The sequence below is a fragment of the Geotrypetes seraphini genome, chromosome 6 (assembly GCF_902459505.1).
Source record: "Geotrypetes seraphini chromosome 6, aGeoSer1.1, whole genome shotgun sequence".
Classification (NCBI taxonomy): domain Eukaryota; kingdom Metazoa; phylum Chordata; class Amphibia; order Gymnophiona; family Dermophiidae; genus Geotrypetes; species Geotrypetes seraphini.
Genome location: NC_047089.1, coordinates 219,444,705 through 219,461,473, shown reverse-complemented (window position 1 = coordinate 219,461,473; position 16,769 = coordinate 219,444,705). Strand labels below are relative to the sequence as shown.

The 16,769-nt window shown below is 45.3% G+C and overlaps 1 protein-coding gene across 12 annotated transcripts in view; it reads right to left on the bottom strand.

Annotated features, from left to right (window-relative positions):
• Positions 1 to 16,769, bottom strand: part of DMTN (dematin actin binding protein) — a 131,127-nt gene that overhangs the window by 10,869 nt on the left and 103,489 nt on the right. For all 12 annotated transcript variants that reach the window (XM_033948317.1, XM_033948326.1, XM_033948318.1 and 9 more), the window contains 2 exons: positions 15,967 to 16,031; positions 9,877 to 9,925 (listed from right to left, as the gene is read on the bottom strand). In XM_033948317.1, the coding sequence (XP_033804208.1) occupies positions 9,877 to 9,925; positions 15,967 to 16,031 (114 nt within the window). The remainder of the gene's footprint in view (positions 1 to 9,876; positions 9,926 to 15,966; positions 16,032 to 16,769) is intronic.

The following is a 16,769-nucleotide window of genomic DNA, read 5'->3' as shown; positions in this document are numbered from 1 at the left end:
TCTCCCCCCCCCCCCTTACAACAGCTCAATCTCTTGGATTCACCGTACATTCCTATGCAGATGATCTTCAATTACTCTATCCAATTAACTTAACCTATAAACAAGAAATACATGACATCAAGCTAAAACTTGAGGCAATTAATTAGTGGCTCCTCAATAATATGCTATTTATTAATCCGCAAAAATCAACAGGGATGATTTTTTTCCCCAAATAATAACTCCAGTGATCTACCTGTTTCCACCATCCTTCTCAAATCTACTCCGCTAAAACACAAATTCTGTCAAAATTCTTGGAGTAATACTAGATAATAAACTAACGTTTCATTCTCAAATAGGCTCTATCATTAAAAAATGTTTTTACAAATTAAGAATGATTAGGTCCATCTCAAATCTATTAGAACCGTCCTCTCTCAATATTCTTCTTCATTCTTTAGTCATCTCTCAGTTAGACTACTGTAACTCGTAATATAATGGTCTCCCTCAAAAAGAACTTCATAGGTTACAAATTATTCAAAACACTGCTGTTAAACTAATACATAAAGGAAAAAAATCCGATCACATAACCCCATTCCTAATAAAATCACATCGGCTTCTGATAACACATTGAATTACATATAAAATTTTACTGCTAACATTTAAAATAAAATCCCTTCATATACCCACTTTCTTGGACAGGCTGATTATTCCTTACAATCAAACTAGAATGTTAAGATCAAATACTCAAAATCTTTTACATATTCCTTCAGTCAGACACCTTTTTTATAACACTACCCGTAAATGCATTTTTTTGGTAAGTGCTCCTAAACTCTGGAATTACCTACCCGCTCATTTAAGAGAAGAGGAAAACATTGATAAATTTAAAATGAATTTAAAAACCTTCATGTTTAAAGACCTCCCGTCCGATCAATTCAATGACTTCCTGTAACTTAAAGATAACTAAGGAAGAGCATAGCCTCCCTTTCCCTTTGTATTACCCTCTCTCCTCTTTTCTATAAATGATTGTAGTTCCACCCTCCTTTATTCCATCCAGCGTTCCGCAAGGGTCCCCCACTATCCCCTCTGCTTTTCAATATCTACATGACCTCACTGAGCGTTCAATTAACCCAGCTGGGGATAAAATTATTCAGTTACGCTGATGACTTCACAATTATTATCCCATTTGCCAACTCCATCTCGGAAACAATTCCAAAAGCATCAGAAGCCATAAACTTGATGGAACATTGGATGACAGACTTCAAACTCAAGCTCAATACTGAGAAGACAAAATTCTTTATCGCTTCACCGCGCCCTCTTGACACCAAAACCCCACTAGACATCAACAAACATAACTATCCCATACAGCCCACCATTAAAATACTGGGTGTAACTCTGGACCAATGCCTCACCATGAAAGATCAGGTAGACTCCCAAATCAAAAAGAGTTTTTTCACCCTCTGGAAACTTAAATCCATTAAAGCATACTTTGATAACTCTGCCTTCAGAATCTTGGTACAATCCCTCGTATTAAGTCAACTCGACTACTGTAACGTCGTCTACTTAGCAATCCCCCAAAATAATATGCGACGATTACAACTAATGCAAAACACTGCGGTCAGACTAATCTTCGGTCTCAAGAAGTTCGATCACGTGACGCCATATTTCAAACAGCTACACTGGTTGCCGATGGAAGCTCGTGTAAAGTTTAAATTCGCCTGCCTCTGTTTTAAAGTTTTCTACGGTCTAACCCCTAAATACATCACTGACCTATTCTCCTTCTCAGCCAACAAACACAAGAGAAGTTCCCACTCGCACTTCGTTTCTCCCCCGGTTAGAGGATGCAAACTAAAAAAACACCATGAGCATCTTCTCTCACATCAGGCTGCTCTATGGGGTAAAGACCTAGAACAACTCCTATTGCCCACCACTTATGAGGTATTCAGGAAACGCCTCAAAACCCACCTATTCCTGAAATACCTAAACAGTTGACCCACTTCCCTCTTTCCCCTCCCTTGCCCTTTCTCCCCATTGTTCCCCACATCCCTTAAGTTAATTCAACTTGTACGTCAACTCAACTTGTACTCCACTAATCTTTTGTAAACCACATAGAACTTAACGGTATTGCGGTATATAAACTGTTATTATTATTATTATTACTTATGTCTCGATTAGTCTTATATTAGGTATTAATGATATGTTAACGGTATGTTAATAGTTTTAAATTTTATTTTTAATGTTATGTACACCACTTTGACAATATTAAGACGGTATATCAAACTTGATTAAAATTTTCAGAAATCACACAAGGGCCTATCTTGGATAGGATAGCACCATGAACATTGCAGTGGGTATTAGAGGATAGGGTAATGAAGGATATACATTTTTTTATATTGAAAACTAATCAAAAATGCATTAAGTTAGTCCAATATATAAAGTATCACCTTATTTAATTTATGTTTTATGTCTATATATTACCTTTAAATAAATAGATCATCAATATATGTATTAGAAAAACCAACAGACCAGATTAGTACAATTCAATCTTACACAGACATTCAAATCTAACAGAATATCTGGCCTTTTTCACACACAAATTACAGATAGACCCTCACCAAGTATAGAACAAGTAATCAAATGTAAAACAGAAATACATAGACAAAAATTAACTGAAACTCCAAGAAGCCAGACTCTGCATACACAAGAGAAATAGAATCAATGATAAGAACATAAGAATTGCCATACTAGGACAGACTGAAGGTCCATCAAGCCCAGTATCCTGTTTCCAACAGTGGCCAACCCAGGTCCCAAGTATCAGGCAGAAACCCAAAGAGTGGCAACATTCCAGAGCAAAGACTGTGATGTCATATTGCCTCATTCCACCAGTGCCTAAGAGTCAAACTCATTAATGGTTTGATTGTCCTATACTTGACTCACATAAGAACATACGAGCTGCCATACTTGGACAGACTGAAGGTCCATCTAGCCCAGCATACTGTTTCTAACAGTGGCCAACCCAGGTCCCAAGTACCTAGCTAGATCCCAAGTAGTAAAACAGATTTTATGCTGTGTATCCTAGGAATATGCAGTGGGTTTCCTTAAGCCATCTCAATAATGGCCTATGGACTTCTCTTTTAGGAAATTAGTCAAGCTTTTTTTTTAATCCCGCTAAGCTAACTGATTTCACCACATTCTCCGACAACTTATTCCAGAGTTGTGTGAGGAAATATTTTCTCTGGTTTGTTTTAAATCTACTACTTAGCTTCATCGTATGCCCCCTAGTCCTAGTATTTTTGGAAAGAATGAACAAACAATTCACATCTACCCTTTCCACTCCTTTCTCTCTGTACTGTGCAAAATATAAAAACAGCAAGATCTGGCATATTCCACTCACTAAATTAAAAATTAATACAAATAAAACAAAAACATGGAAAAAATATGCCTTTTATTGGACTAATTTAATACATTTTTGCTAGCTTTCGAAGGCTCAGGTCAGGGTACTGACAGGAAAGGAGACATTTTAGTCCTGAAGCATCAAATGACTGCATACTACTGTGGCCGTGCGCACTGTATTTTCTGACAGTGGACACTTTTTAATGTTGCTGTCAAGTTAACGCAGTATTCTGATGCCTTCAGTGAGAAGGAGAAAGGCAGATGCAAATTCTTGGGCTAAAGAAGTCCCAGAAGAAATGGAAAGGAAGAACTCCAATGAAAGGCTTGCAACGAGAGAATTGAGGTGCTTCCTGAACCAGAGGTAGGACTTAGCAGCTACAACTGGGTTGCTGGAGTTTCCTCCTTAAGGAAATGTAACAGGTTAGCATTTGGGAGATGAGCCAGCAACAGGAAGGAAGGGAGAGAGAGACCTAAAGGGGGTCACAGCCTGTCGGGAGTTGGCGGTCCTGGTATAGGAAGGAATTGCCTTAGCTGCTGCTACTACTACTACTACTATTTATTATTTCTATAGCGCTACCAGATGTATGCAGCACCAGTGGCATAATAAGAGGGGGGGGAGCAGGGGAGTGACCACCCCAGACACCTTGGTGGGTGCACTGGCCGGCACCTCTCTGCCCCCCCTCCATACCACACTCATGCTTTCCCTTCCCCCCATATCTCTTTAAATCTTCACCAGCACAAGCGACTACTCTGGCCTGGCTCCCTCTGAAATCCCTTCTGGGTCACTAGTACCTGGCCAAAACCCAAGGTGTAGCCACATTCCATACAGAATCTCAAATAGCAAGATTCTGGAATCCCAGAGAGTAGCAACATTCCATGCTACCGATCCAGGGCAAGCAGTGGCTTCCCCCATGTCTTTTTCAATAACAGACTATAATAACAACATAAGAATAAAATTCATCATTGTTCCCATCCTCGCGGATAACTGCAGGAAACCATCCTGTGTTATTCCTTGTTTATGCAAGATACGCAACTGGCTACTACCCATGCATGATAATATTTATAGACTATTTATATACCATTTATAGACTTAGGCCTCCTTTCACGAAACTGCGAGTTCCTATGAGCATCGGGAACAGTGCGGGCCATTCAGCGTGGCTCCCCGCGCTAGAAACTGCTATCGCAGTTTCGTAAAAGAGGGGGGTAAGTGGTTTACATTCAGGTACTCAAGCATTTTTCTCTATCTGTCCCGGTGGGTCTTTCTATCTGACTTGTCCAGAGTCATAGGGAGCAGCATGGGATTTGAACCCAAAACCTCAGGGTGCTGAGGCTGCAGCTCTAACCACTGCATAATAATCCCCTAATAATTTGAATGTCTAATCCCCTAATAATTTTATTTTTATTTTTATTTATTCATTCAATTTTCTATATCATTCTTCCAGGGGAGCTCAGATCGGTTTACTTGGATTTATTCAGGTATTTAAGTATTTTTCCCTGCCTGTCCTGACAGGCTTGCAATCTATCTAATATATCTGGGGCAATGGGGGACCGAGTGACTTGCCTAGGGTCACAAAGAGTAGTGTGGGTTTGAACCCTCAACCTCAGGGTGCCGAGGCTTTAGCTCTAACACCTGCACCACATTCTTGAAAGAGCTTACAATCTAATTATGACAGACAAGCAGAACAAAAAGGGTGAATCTATACCCGCTGCTCAGGTAGGGAATTACAAAGTTGGAAGTAAGGACCAGAGAAATTGGGGAAAAGGGAAAGTTCCTTGTGGAAAGGGAGTTATTGCATCGTATGCCTGGAACAAGCTGCCTGACTTGATACATCAGGCTCCATCTCTGGCAGTATTCAAATCCTACTACTTATAATTTCTATAGCACTGCTAGATATATGCAACACTGTACATTAAACATGTAAGACACAATCCCTGCTCAATAAAGCTTACAATCTAATTATAACATACAAACAGGACAAATAGGGATTAGGGAATATCTCACAGAGGGAGTGATAAACAGATGTGGATGAGGAGTGGCCTAGTGGTGGTGAAGCTGCCTCAGCACCCTTAGGTTGTGGGATCAATCTTAGCGCTGCTCCTTGTGACCCTGGGCAAATCACTTAGGACTAGATTCACTAAGCAAACTGATCGTGTACCGATCGGTTTGCGACCCGATTTTACTCCGGCCTGATTCACTTACCTCTCCTCCAATCCGATTCAGATCTGTGCATGCAAATAAGGGGAACGGCATGCAAAGTAGGCAGGGATGCGATTCACTACAGAAATCTTGCAAACCGACTGGGCAGGCCGATCAACACAAGAAGCAACTGCTGAGGACCAGTCGCTGAGGTCCTTTCTGACTGCCCTGCCTTCTGCCACCCTGCTCTCTGCCCTGATTTGCTGCCCTGTCTCAGCACCGATCTCCTGCCTGTGCTGATCTGCTCTCTGCCCTGATCTCCTGCCCTGTCTCAGCCCCGATCTCCTTTTGTCTCCTGCCTGCCCCAATCTCGTGCTCTGCCCTGAATCTCTCCTGCCTGCTGCCCCAACTTGCCACCCTGCTCTTGCCCTGAATCTCTTATGCCTGCCGCCTCGACTCACCGCCCTGCTCTTGCCCCGAATCTCTCCTGCCGCCTTGACTCTCCTGCCTTCCCAGCACTGCGAGCCCGTGGTTTTAACCTGCGGGTTTAAAGCATGGTTAAAACCACAGGCTCGCTGGGCTAGTAAAAGTTTTTTTAAAAGTCGCGGCTCTAGATGGCTCTTAGACGCATGTGCAGACCATCTACAGATGGTCTGCGCATGTGTCAGGATCGCACACTAGCGATCCGTGCGGTGGGAGGGGGCTGTTCCTCTGATCGCCCTCATTTTAATTTTTTGTTTTGTAAATTCATCGGGCCTGCACGGATCGGCCACAGATTGGGCACGCAAAGGAGGTAAGTGAATCTAGCCCTTAATCCTCCATTGCCCTACATAATAAGTACCACTTTGAATGTGTAACCACAAAAAAACACAGTGTACAAGTCCCGCCCTCTTTCCTCCTATTTTACAAGTGAGTAGGAGTTAAAAGCAGCCTTGAAAAAATGGGCTTTGGGCCTAGATTTGAATACCTCCCGAGACAGAGCTTGGGACTGACTCAGGCAGTCTGTTCCAGGCATACAGTGCAGCAAGATAGAAGGGATGGAGTCTGGAGCTGGCAGAAGTATGACATAGAGACATCTTACAGGAAAGAAATATGGATGTTTTGGAGTGGCTTTCACAGTCCCTGCATTTAAATAGTATTGAAAATCTGCATGGAGTTCCTAAACATGCAGTGCATGTGATAGCACTGAGCTGGAAGAGTTCTGCAAGGAAGAGAAATCCATGCTAAAGCCCACTTTTTTGAAGCCTCTTTTAAGAAGGGTTACCATATGGCTCCAGAAAAAGGAGGCCATTTTGAGACATCTGGGTTTTACTTCCATTGGGTTCAATAGAAGTAAAGCCCAGATGTCTCTATCTGTCCTCCTTACTTCCACTGCTCTCAGTAGAAGTAAAACCGTGCTTTTAAGTTATATCTCCAACCCACTTCTAAATCACCTTTATCTGTTTGTCATTCCCTCTATAGTTCCCTACCCCATCTGCCTTATCATTCCCTCCGTTATTCCCTACCTGAGTAGCATATATTGATTCACCCTTATTGTTTGTCACAGATTGTAATTGTGACAGATTAGCTGTAATTGTAAGCTCTCTTGAGCAGGGACCGTCTCGCATCTGGTAGCGCTACAGAAATGATAAGTAGTAGTATTAGTAGTGAAGCAGGAAGCAAAAATCAAGCTCTTGTAAATGGGTTTTCTTGCTGAAACAAACCCAGAAGGCAAGATGGGAGGAAAAGATTTGAGTAATGGTTTGGTTTGCTGATATAGAAAAGTAATTGCCTTATGAAGTATAAAGAAGGAAGAAATTCTGTTAGCTTGCGGTACATGATTTAGTAACATAGTAGATGACGGCAGATAAAGATCCGAATGGTCCATCCAGTCTGCCCAACCTGATTCAATTTAAATTTTTTTTTAAATTAAATTTTTTCTTCTTAGCTATTTCTGGGCAAGAATCCAAAGCTTTACCCGGTACTGTGCTTGGGTTCCAACTGCCGAAATCTCTGTTAAGACTTACTCCAGCCCATCTACACCCTCCCAGCCATTGAAGCCCTCCCCTGCTTGTGGACTTGTGAACCTGGGGGGAAAAAAAATGTTAAGGCAACGGTTGGTAAATGCAAACTGGGTGCCTTCTTTGGGATGCTGCAGTTAATTAAGCTCATGAAAAGGGGAGGAGAAAGGCTGTGGATTCAGTAGTACCAAGGGAAGGGTTGGTGAATGCAGAAAGTTGTTACTCCTGGGAATGCTGCAGTTTGATGGTGAAAGGGAGATGGGAGAAATAACTGTGAGTCTCCTTAGGGGAGACAGCATGTGTAAGAAGGGTTGAAAATCTGGCACAGGATTTTGAAGCTGGAATTTTGCAGGTTACAATTGTCCACACCTTTTCATTCATGCCTTCCTCTATCTCAGCCCTGGAACATGGGCTACATCTCAGTTACAGGATGCTAAATGCTGAATTTGCCCCCTTCCCACACTGCCAATATGATTTGTGACATGGCTGAAAGCTAAATGGGAACTTCTTTCTCTCTTTTGCCATTGAAAATTAGTTGAGCATTTGAACAGTATGTTCATTCCAAGCTCTTTTTCAAAATAAGTCATACACAGTGATGGGGCGGTGGGTTTGGCTATAGGAGCTAACGCTCTTGGTCAAATTTCACAATTCTGAGTGTATGTGAATACTTTATTTACATTATAAGCCAGATATATATTTTGCTTATTTGTACACTGAGAAGTCTTATCCAGTTATACAGTATTACTTTGACTTCTTTGCCCTTTAAGCTACGACAACACACACCCTCTACTATATTCAGTGTGACTTAACCAATATTGTATGGACACAAAATAAAAGGAATTAGATTAGAATACGGGAAGCAGAAATCTGCTCCCCATGAGTTCAAGAGTGAAAGACATAGTAGGGGTTTCGCAGTAAGACAAGGTCTAACAGATTATTTCAGAAAGAGTTAAATTTCTATGCTGTGTTTATTATGGGAGGGTAGTGTGGCTCATGCTCAGTCATCTCTGATGGTTGTGTCTAAGATGGAAGACAGTCCTCTAGAGCAGGGGTGTCCAACCTTTTGGCTTTCCTGGGCCGCATTGGCCGAAAAAAATTTTCTGGGGCCGCACAAACGCTGCAGCAAGACAGAGGAGGGAGCTGACAAGACAGTAAACACCCGGGGGCAGCAGAGGAAAACACTGCATCGCCCTCGACTGGGGCTGCACAAAATACTTCACGGGGCCGCAGGTTGGACATCCCTGCTCTAAAGGAACAATCTTGTTAGTACAGTAGTAGTTACAGGGTTCTTATAAGTGCTGGTGTTTCTCAATGGGGCTTTTTTGAAGAGAAGAAAAAAACCCAGCTCTTCAGAGCTTGGCTCAAGGCAAAAAGCCTTTGAGAGCATCTCAGAACCAGGACAGGCACTATCAGGGCCATGCAGAGGGACAAGGCTTTCAGAGTGCGATCACCACTAGGGCTCCAACTAGGACTACCGTATTTTTGGTTCAAAAAAAGAGGATGTGTGAGCCCGCCCTGTTCTGCCCACAGCCCTGCCTCCGTTTCTCACAAAGCCCCCCCACAAAATGCGTGGATGTGACACGATGATGTCGTATACATAGGTACATGTGTATGAAATCATCACATCCATGCATGCACAGAGGCCCTCCAGACACGGCCCCAAGCTCAATGCTTTTCAAAACCCAGACAATCTGCTGGATTTTGAAAACCCATCTGGACACCTAGACAGTCGTCTAAAAAGAGGTTATGCCTTGGTAAATCCAGACATCTGGTAACCCTAGGTCCAACAAGGGATCAGCACAAATGTGTTAGGCACTAGGGGTCCAACGAGGGAGAAGGGTCCCTAGGAGTAGGGTTACCAGACGTCCAGATTTCCCCATACGGCTTTTCAAAACCTGGCACTTTGAAAAGCTTCTATCAAATTGTGATCGGGCAGGAGGGCAGGCAGCGGGGGGCAGGGCTAGGGTGGGATTGAGGACGGGACCAAGGTGTGATGGGACTGGGATGGATGGGACTGGGCGGGCCTAGGGGTCTGGATTTTCCAAATGGAAAATCTGGTAACCCTACCTAGGAGTAGCCAGCAGGGGAGAATAAGGGGATCGGCACTAAGGGTCACTAAGATGCCAGCAGAGGAGGACATGGGTCCCAGGGAGGAGGATAGGGAGCTCAGGGAGAGCATCCAGGTCATAGTAAGAGCCTGCCCATACACCGATATAACTGAGAAATTGGGAAGAACTTGCAGCTACTGCTGGGATGTTCTATAAGGCTGAGATGCAGAAAGGGGTCAATGGATTGGGGAGGGGGGTCACAGCTCTGAGGTACAGCATGGATGCTTTTTAGCGAGCAGATAATCTAATTTAGAATCACTCTTACCGTGGCTTCCTGCCCCAATGTTTGGAGGGGTGAATTCTGCTGATTGCAGCTGCAAGGCAAGATCACATAGTTTATGTCAATCTCACTCCACCATTGTACTATGGAAATATATTATTTGAGCTTTTCTTAGGCTTCCACAGCTGGCATCATGATTGTTGCTGTTTTCAAGATCTCGCCCAAGCGCGGTGAGACCTGGAAAACAGCAACAATCATATTATTTGAGGGTTTGCACAGAAGCATGCTGGGAAGATTATATTTCCACCATGAGAAAAGCTGTCTGTAGACCAGTGCCTTGCCTTTCTGAGCTTTGCCCACTACATTATCTCTGGCTTATGTGGGAACTGTAAAACAGTAACATTCACCCCATTTAGTGCTCTTGGATATTGTCTAGGTTGTATTCCAAATATGCACTTATGAGGCTTTTTACTGCAAACATTTTTAAAGCTTTTTTAATTTCTCCCATGCAAGTCTGGAACCTTCAAGGGTAGCCATGCAAGGAAACCAGTTACAATGGCTTCACAAAGACCACCCTTCGCTTCCTCTCAAGATCTGATAGGTAATGGCTATGATGTCACAGTATTGAAAATATATTATTTGAAGTTCTCTTAGGCTTCCATAGCTGCCATCATGATTGTTGCTGTTTTCCAGGTCTCGCCCAAACGCGGTGAGACCCAGAAAACAGCAACAATCCCCATTGTGATACAAAATACGGCCCAGTGAAGTATTTTGTGCGGCCCCGGTCGAGGGCGATGCAGTGTTTTCTTCTGCTGCCCCCGGGTGTTTACCATCTTGCCAGCTCCCTCCTCTGTCTTGCTGCAGCATTTGCGCGTTTGTGTGGCCCCAGAAACATTTTTTTTTTGGCCAGTGCGGCCCAGGGAAGCCAAAAGGTTGGACACCCCTTGTTTAAAGTATTGTATGTCAGTCGGTATAATGTCACAGTGACATCAGTTATATATTGCAAAAACAAATCAGATCCCACTCTGTGGGAATTTATACTGGGCCTGCTTCCAGTGGCCCCTATCAGGAATTCTAGGGAACTGCTGGGGAAAATTTCTAGTGTAAGATTCTGCAGGTTGGGACCGACTGACATGCTGTCAGGCCTGGCGTTAGGGTTGGGGCAAACAGGGCAGCTGACCTGGGCCCTACATCTCTAGGGCCCTCCCCCTGTGAACTGGCATGTTTCCCCCCTTCTCTCTGCACCTGACCGATGTTGCTCTTACCTTTGGTTTTTCTGTCAAATACTATTTTTGTTCCCAGCTGTTGCAGTGAGTCTGATGTGCTGCCAGCTGTCCCCTCTGTGCTTTTCTTCTGCTATGGTCTGCCCCCAATCACACAACTGTTTCTGTCTGGGCAGACTGCATCAGAGGGAAAGCATAGAGAAGGCTGCAGGTAGCACATCAGAATTGCTGCTATGATTGGCAAACTCCTGGGAACAAAAATGAATTTGACAAATAGACTGGGAAGGGTAGAGAAACATTAGATGGATGCAGAGAGAAGGAAAAGATATGCTGGCCCAAGGAAGCCCCCTGGAGCAGCTGTTTTAAAGCAGAATGGGGGAGGGGGTTCAAAGAAAGGGGAAAATGCCAGATTGGGGATGGAGGGAGGAGAAGGAGAAGAAATTATGGGCCTGGAAGGGAGGGAGAGAGAGATGGTGGGCAATGATCTGGAGGGAGGGAAGAGAAAAGGAGAGAAGTTGGATGTAGAGTAGTGTGGAGGGAGGGGAAAAGAGATATTTGAAGGGAGGACAGTAGGGAAGAGAAAGGGAGAAATGGTGGACCTAGGGAGGGAGGGATAGATATGGGACAGGAAGGCTGTTGGGAAAAGGGAGCAATGGTGGATAATGTGTGGAGAGGGAGGAAGAGATGCTGGATGAGAGGGCAGTTTGGAGGAAAGAGAGAGAATTTAGACCTGGGAGGGAGGAAGAGAAAGGGAGAAAAGTTGTATCTTGGAATGGAAAGGAGAGAGAAATGAAGCATCTTTTTCCTTCCTCCATTCCTTTGGTCAGCTTCAAGGGTGGTGGGATGAAGAACAACAGACAAGAGGAGTAATGTTGGACCATGAAGGGTGGGGAGAAAGAGGAACAGAGATGGATCCACTGGAGGGCAGGAAGGAAGAAAATGAAATAAGAACATGTAGCGAATGGAGAGAAAGGGACAGGAAGATACAGCCCACCCCACTCTGTCAAGAGTGGAGAAAGGAAGGGGGATTCTGGAAATGGTGGAGCCATGTGGAAGAGATAAAAAGTAGAGAGCTGCATAGGAACAGGGCCAACGGGAATCCTGAAGCGTTTCCCCTGGGGTTGTGGGGATCCCACAGGGTCTGTGTGGTTCTCCCCAGAGTTGTGGGGATCCCGCGGAAATGAAGGCACCTTGAGGGGGTCTCACAAATGTTACCTCGCTAGCGCCTCCTTCTTCCTGCCCTTCAGCCATACTCTTTCCTCCACAAAGCTGTGTGCAGTGCTCCCTGCATGCTGCCTGCAGCCAACTCAGAAGTCTTCAGAGCTGATGTCAGAGGGAAGGCTTCTGGGTCAGCCACATGCAGCATGTCGGAACCGCAGCCCACAGTTCTGCGAAGAAGCAAGTAAGGCAGGAAGGAGGCAGCCCACTTGGAGGCTCTGTCTGGTGCATACTCAGGGAGTGGGGTGCAAATACTTGGACCACAGAAGGGAGGGAGGTAGGAAGTGAGTTGGGATATGGAAGGGAGAGAGAGAGGGGGCATGCACTTGGGATAAAGGAGGGAGTGTGCTGGGTTATGGGAGGGCACGAACTTTGGACAAAGGCTGAAGGAAGGAGAGAGAGAGGGGCAGGAATTTGGGACACAGAAGGGAGCTAGAGAGCGCATTTGACACAGAAGGAAGGTAGGGGGCATGAACTTGGGACACAGAAGGGAGAGAGGAAGGGGGTACAAACTTAGGACATAGTATGAAGGGAGAGAGGGAGGGAAAGAGATGCTGAGGTGGGGGAGGGAATAGAAAGGGGGAATTGTTTTCCGGCGGTTTAGCCTGTATGCAGTTTAGCGGCGGATTATTAAAAGGGATAATCTCTGTCTTTAGCGAGGTTTCTAGCAGTCTCCGACACTGACATGCAAATGGGCTCTTCAACACTGCTGAGCTATTTTCATAAAGCAGCATTGGCTTTGGTGACAAAAAAAAAAGACCGATATGGGGGTGCCGGTCAGTGTCAGAGACTGCTAGAAAGTCCTGTGTTGTGATGCAGTGGGAAAGATGCCCACAACACCTCTTCCCTGCAGTGGTGGGCCAATCAGAGCCTCAGGCCCCTCCCCGTTGCATCCCAAGATGCACCAGGGAAGAGAAGGCCCATTTTAGACGATGCAGCAGCTGGGAGGATGGTGTCCACGTCCCTCTGGCTCATCTATGTTGAGGTAAGGGGGAATGGGGTGGCGGAGATGGGGAAGGGGGTCACTTGAAATTGGGGCAGAGTGGGCATTTTTCCCGCTGTGGGAGGGCAGTCAGGTCACAGCAGGGTGGTCATGTTGGGATTTTTAGTGCAGCAGGAGAGAGAGTGGGCACCAAATTTTCTCCCCACCTGCATGCAAAATATATATACCTGAGCTGGTGGCGATCCCCAAGCCCTGCTAACTGACAACCTCCTCCTCCGGTCCAGCAATCAGAAATCTCCAAATTTTGCAGCTAGTAGAAGTATCCCTGAGCTGCCACTGCCACCTCCCTCAACCATGTTTTGTTTTCATGCATGAATGAAAGCCAAGCAGGCGTGGTGGGGGATGCAACAACAACAGCAGAAGCTCTGAAATACTGCTGCCAGCTCCAGAACCTGCAGATTTCTGGTCACTGGACCTGAGGAAGGGGGAGGAGGAGGTCATCTGCTAAAGCAAAGCAAGGGTGATATTCATTTTGAGAGGGCCTAAGCTCAAAGTGGGGGCCCAGCCCCCCCCCTCATGGTTATGTCACTGAGGGCTGGATGCTCAGTGCAATAGTATGTAAATTATATGCATGCTATTTTTGCAGAGCAGCACCAGTAAAAGATGAAGAACTCTGCCCAGCGCCTGCAGGCACATCTCTCCCTGTCTGCAGCTGCCGTTCTCCCCCTCTGCCTAGTGGGGAGAGTGGCAGCTACCGGCTCAGCTGATTTGGGGCTTCCCCTGCTGGCTCTGGAGTCAGCAGGGGAAGCCCTGAAGCTCAGTTGTTGTGCGTGTGTTGTGTGAGTGCAACAAGTGCACCCATTAAAACAAAAATCACGGTCCCCCCCAGGGCTGTCCAAACCCCCCCATTCCCCCTCCCACTGAGCCCCCCAACACCAAAAAAAGCACCTGGTGGTCTAGTATGCTGGTCCCAAGACCTTCCCTTCCACCCATTCGTATGAGCCGGGATCTCCCTCCCATACTTTTTGGTATAAAAGTTTGGCAGGAGGGATGCCCACTCCCTCTTGCTTCAGGCCCTCCTCCTCAAAATGGCAGCCTGCCCCTGCCCAGTGCATCCTGGAATGTACTGGGAGGGGCTAATACCATAGACACTGGGAGGGGCCTGTGGTATTAGGCCCCTCCCAGTGCATCCCAAGATGCACTGGGCAGGGGCTGGCCACCATTTTGAAGAGGTGAATCCAAGGAATTAGGGAGTGGGCATTCCTCCTGTCAAACTTTTCTAGCAAAAGATACGGGGTGTCAGAGGGATCCTAGCCCATACGGCCAGGTTGGGGTAGGTCATGGGCCAGCCCACTAGACCACAAGATTTTTTTTTTTGGTGTTGAGGGGCTCAGTGGGAAGGAGGATGGGGGATATGGATGGCTCTGGGTGGGAGGGAGGAAGGGATAGGGAGTCTTTTTCTTTTTAATGAGCAGGCAGGAGGGGATTTTTTTTGCGGGTCTGAGCTGTCATATAGCCTTACTTTCCTATCAATGCCTTAGCCAATCAGTGCTCAGGCCCTGTCAGAGAAGTAAGGCTATGACAGCTCAGACCCTGCCAATAAAGTATGCATGGAAAATAATGCGTTTTCTTGCTGTGCATTACACAAAGTGCTCATTATAATACAAATGAACTCCTTGTAATGCATTAGCATAGGATTCTCGGTGGCTGCTATGACTATCAATAGCAGCCATGGAGAACACTTTTGTGCATTGGCAGAACAGCTGTCCGTGCCAGTAAGAGTACTTTAACAACTCGTACTGCCACGGAAAGCTTTTGAGCATCGGGGTCTGATTGTGTTCAGTACAAATGAAGCACTTCCCGAGTTTATCTTTTTGGGGTATTCATTTCAGTTTTGGTCCTCATATTTCTATTTCTAATTTGTGATCCATTGCTCTGTATTTGGTGAAGGTTTGTCCATGTTTTGTGTGTGAAGAAGTCATTTTAAAGTTGTTTTATATATGGTAGTAATGGTGGATGGGGAGATTGGAGTCCTGGGCCCCAACATGTCTAACACCAGCCCTTTATGCTGTCTTTGCTTATTACCACAGGCTTTACAGTAGGCAGTGTGTATGCAGTGTTCTTTAAAGCACTATGTACAGTGGTGCCTCACACAACGAACTTAATCCGTTCCAGGAGCAAGTTTGTTATGTGAAACGTTCGTTGTGTGAAACGCGTTTTCCCATAAGAATACATGTAAAACAAAATAATTCGTTCTGCAGCCCTACATTTCCCTCCCTCCACCTCACCTTATATGCAGAGTTTGCCAGCTTTCTTTTTCACCCAGCCGCACGCTTTCAAAAAGCTGTGCACGCGCAGCTGCTGAAGTTGATCAATGTTCTCCTCTCCTGCAACTTCCGGTTTCCGGTTGTGTCAGAGGAGAAGATTGAACAACAGAGCATGCGCGCATGTGCTGCTCTTTGAAAGTGTGTGGCTGGCCGAAAAAGAAAGCCGGAAAACTCGGCATCTAAGGTAAGGTGGAGGGAGATGATGGAACACTGCATTCAGACAGGAGGGTGCTGCTGTTCCCGGCTTCGGCGAGAGTAGTTCCGCCCCCCCCCCGGGCCCCTCGGGCGACTTCGTTGTGTGAAACGAAGTTCGTTATAGGGAGCAAGACAAAAAGTTCGTTATGCGCAGCGTTCGCTGTACGAGGCGTCCGTTATGCGAGGCACCACTGTATTTTTTAATTTCATTACGCCTAGCTACTCTTACCCGAGTGAGACTGCTTCTCCCGTAGGCGGGAAGAGAGGAGGATTTGGATGTTCCTGAGTGCAGATCTGTAAAACAAAGATAAAACAGAGTATTTAGGGTAAGAGAGAGAGAGAGAGAAAAAAAAAAAAAACTCCATCAAGAGCAATGATTCAGAAGTTCTAGTCAGCAGCTATTAGGAAATAATTAGCCAATGCTGCCAGTGGGTGGAGAGGAGGAGAAAAGTATAGGGAACAGAAACCCAAAAACTGCCAACTGAATCAGAACAAAGTCTAGTGTTCTGTTTCCAACAATGGCCAGTCCAGGTTACAAGTACATGCCAGATCCCAAAAAGTAGCTAGATTCCAAGTTATTTACCCCCAGGGATAAGCAGTGGATTTCCCCAAGATTCCCTTAGTAACAGATTATGGCCTTTTGCTCCAGGAATTTTTCCATACCTTTTTAAAACCCAGCTATGCTAATTTTGCACATCCTCCAGGCAACAAATTCCAGAGTTTAACTGTGCATTAAAGTGAAAAAAAAATATCTGGTTCTAAATGTGCTAGTTACTAACCTAATAGAAGTTCCTTAGTTTTTGGAAGAGCACTAGGAACAGTGGATTAGGGCTGAAAATAGAGAATGACATGGGGACAAAGTTAGTCTCCATCATCCCCATCCCGTCTCCGCAATAGTTCAAAATCTCATTCATAGAAAAAGCGAGCAATTGTCTTTTATTGAAAATTATGGAACTCATGTGGTAGAGTTTGAGTTTGCGGGGATGGGAACAAACTGTCCCCATGTCATTTCTCTAGCTTAGGGGTACCATA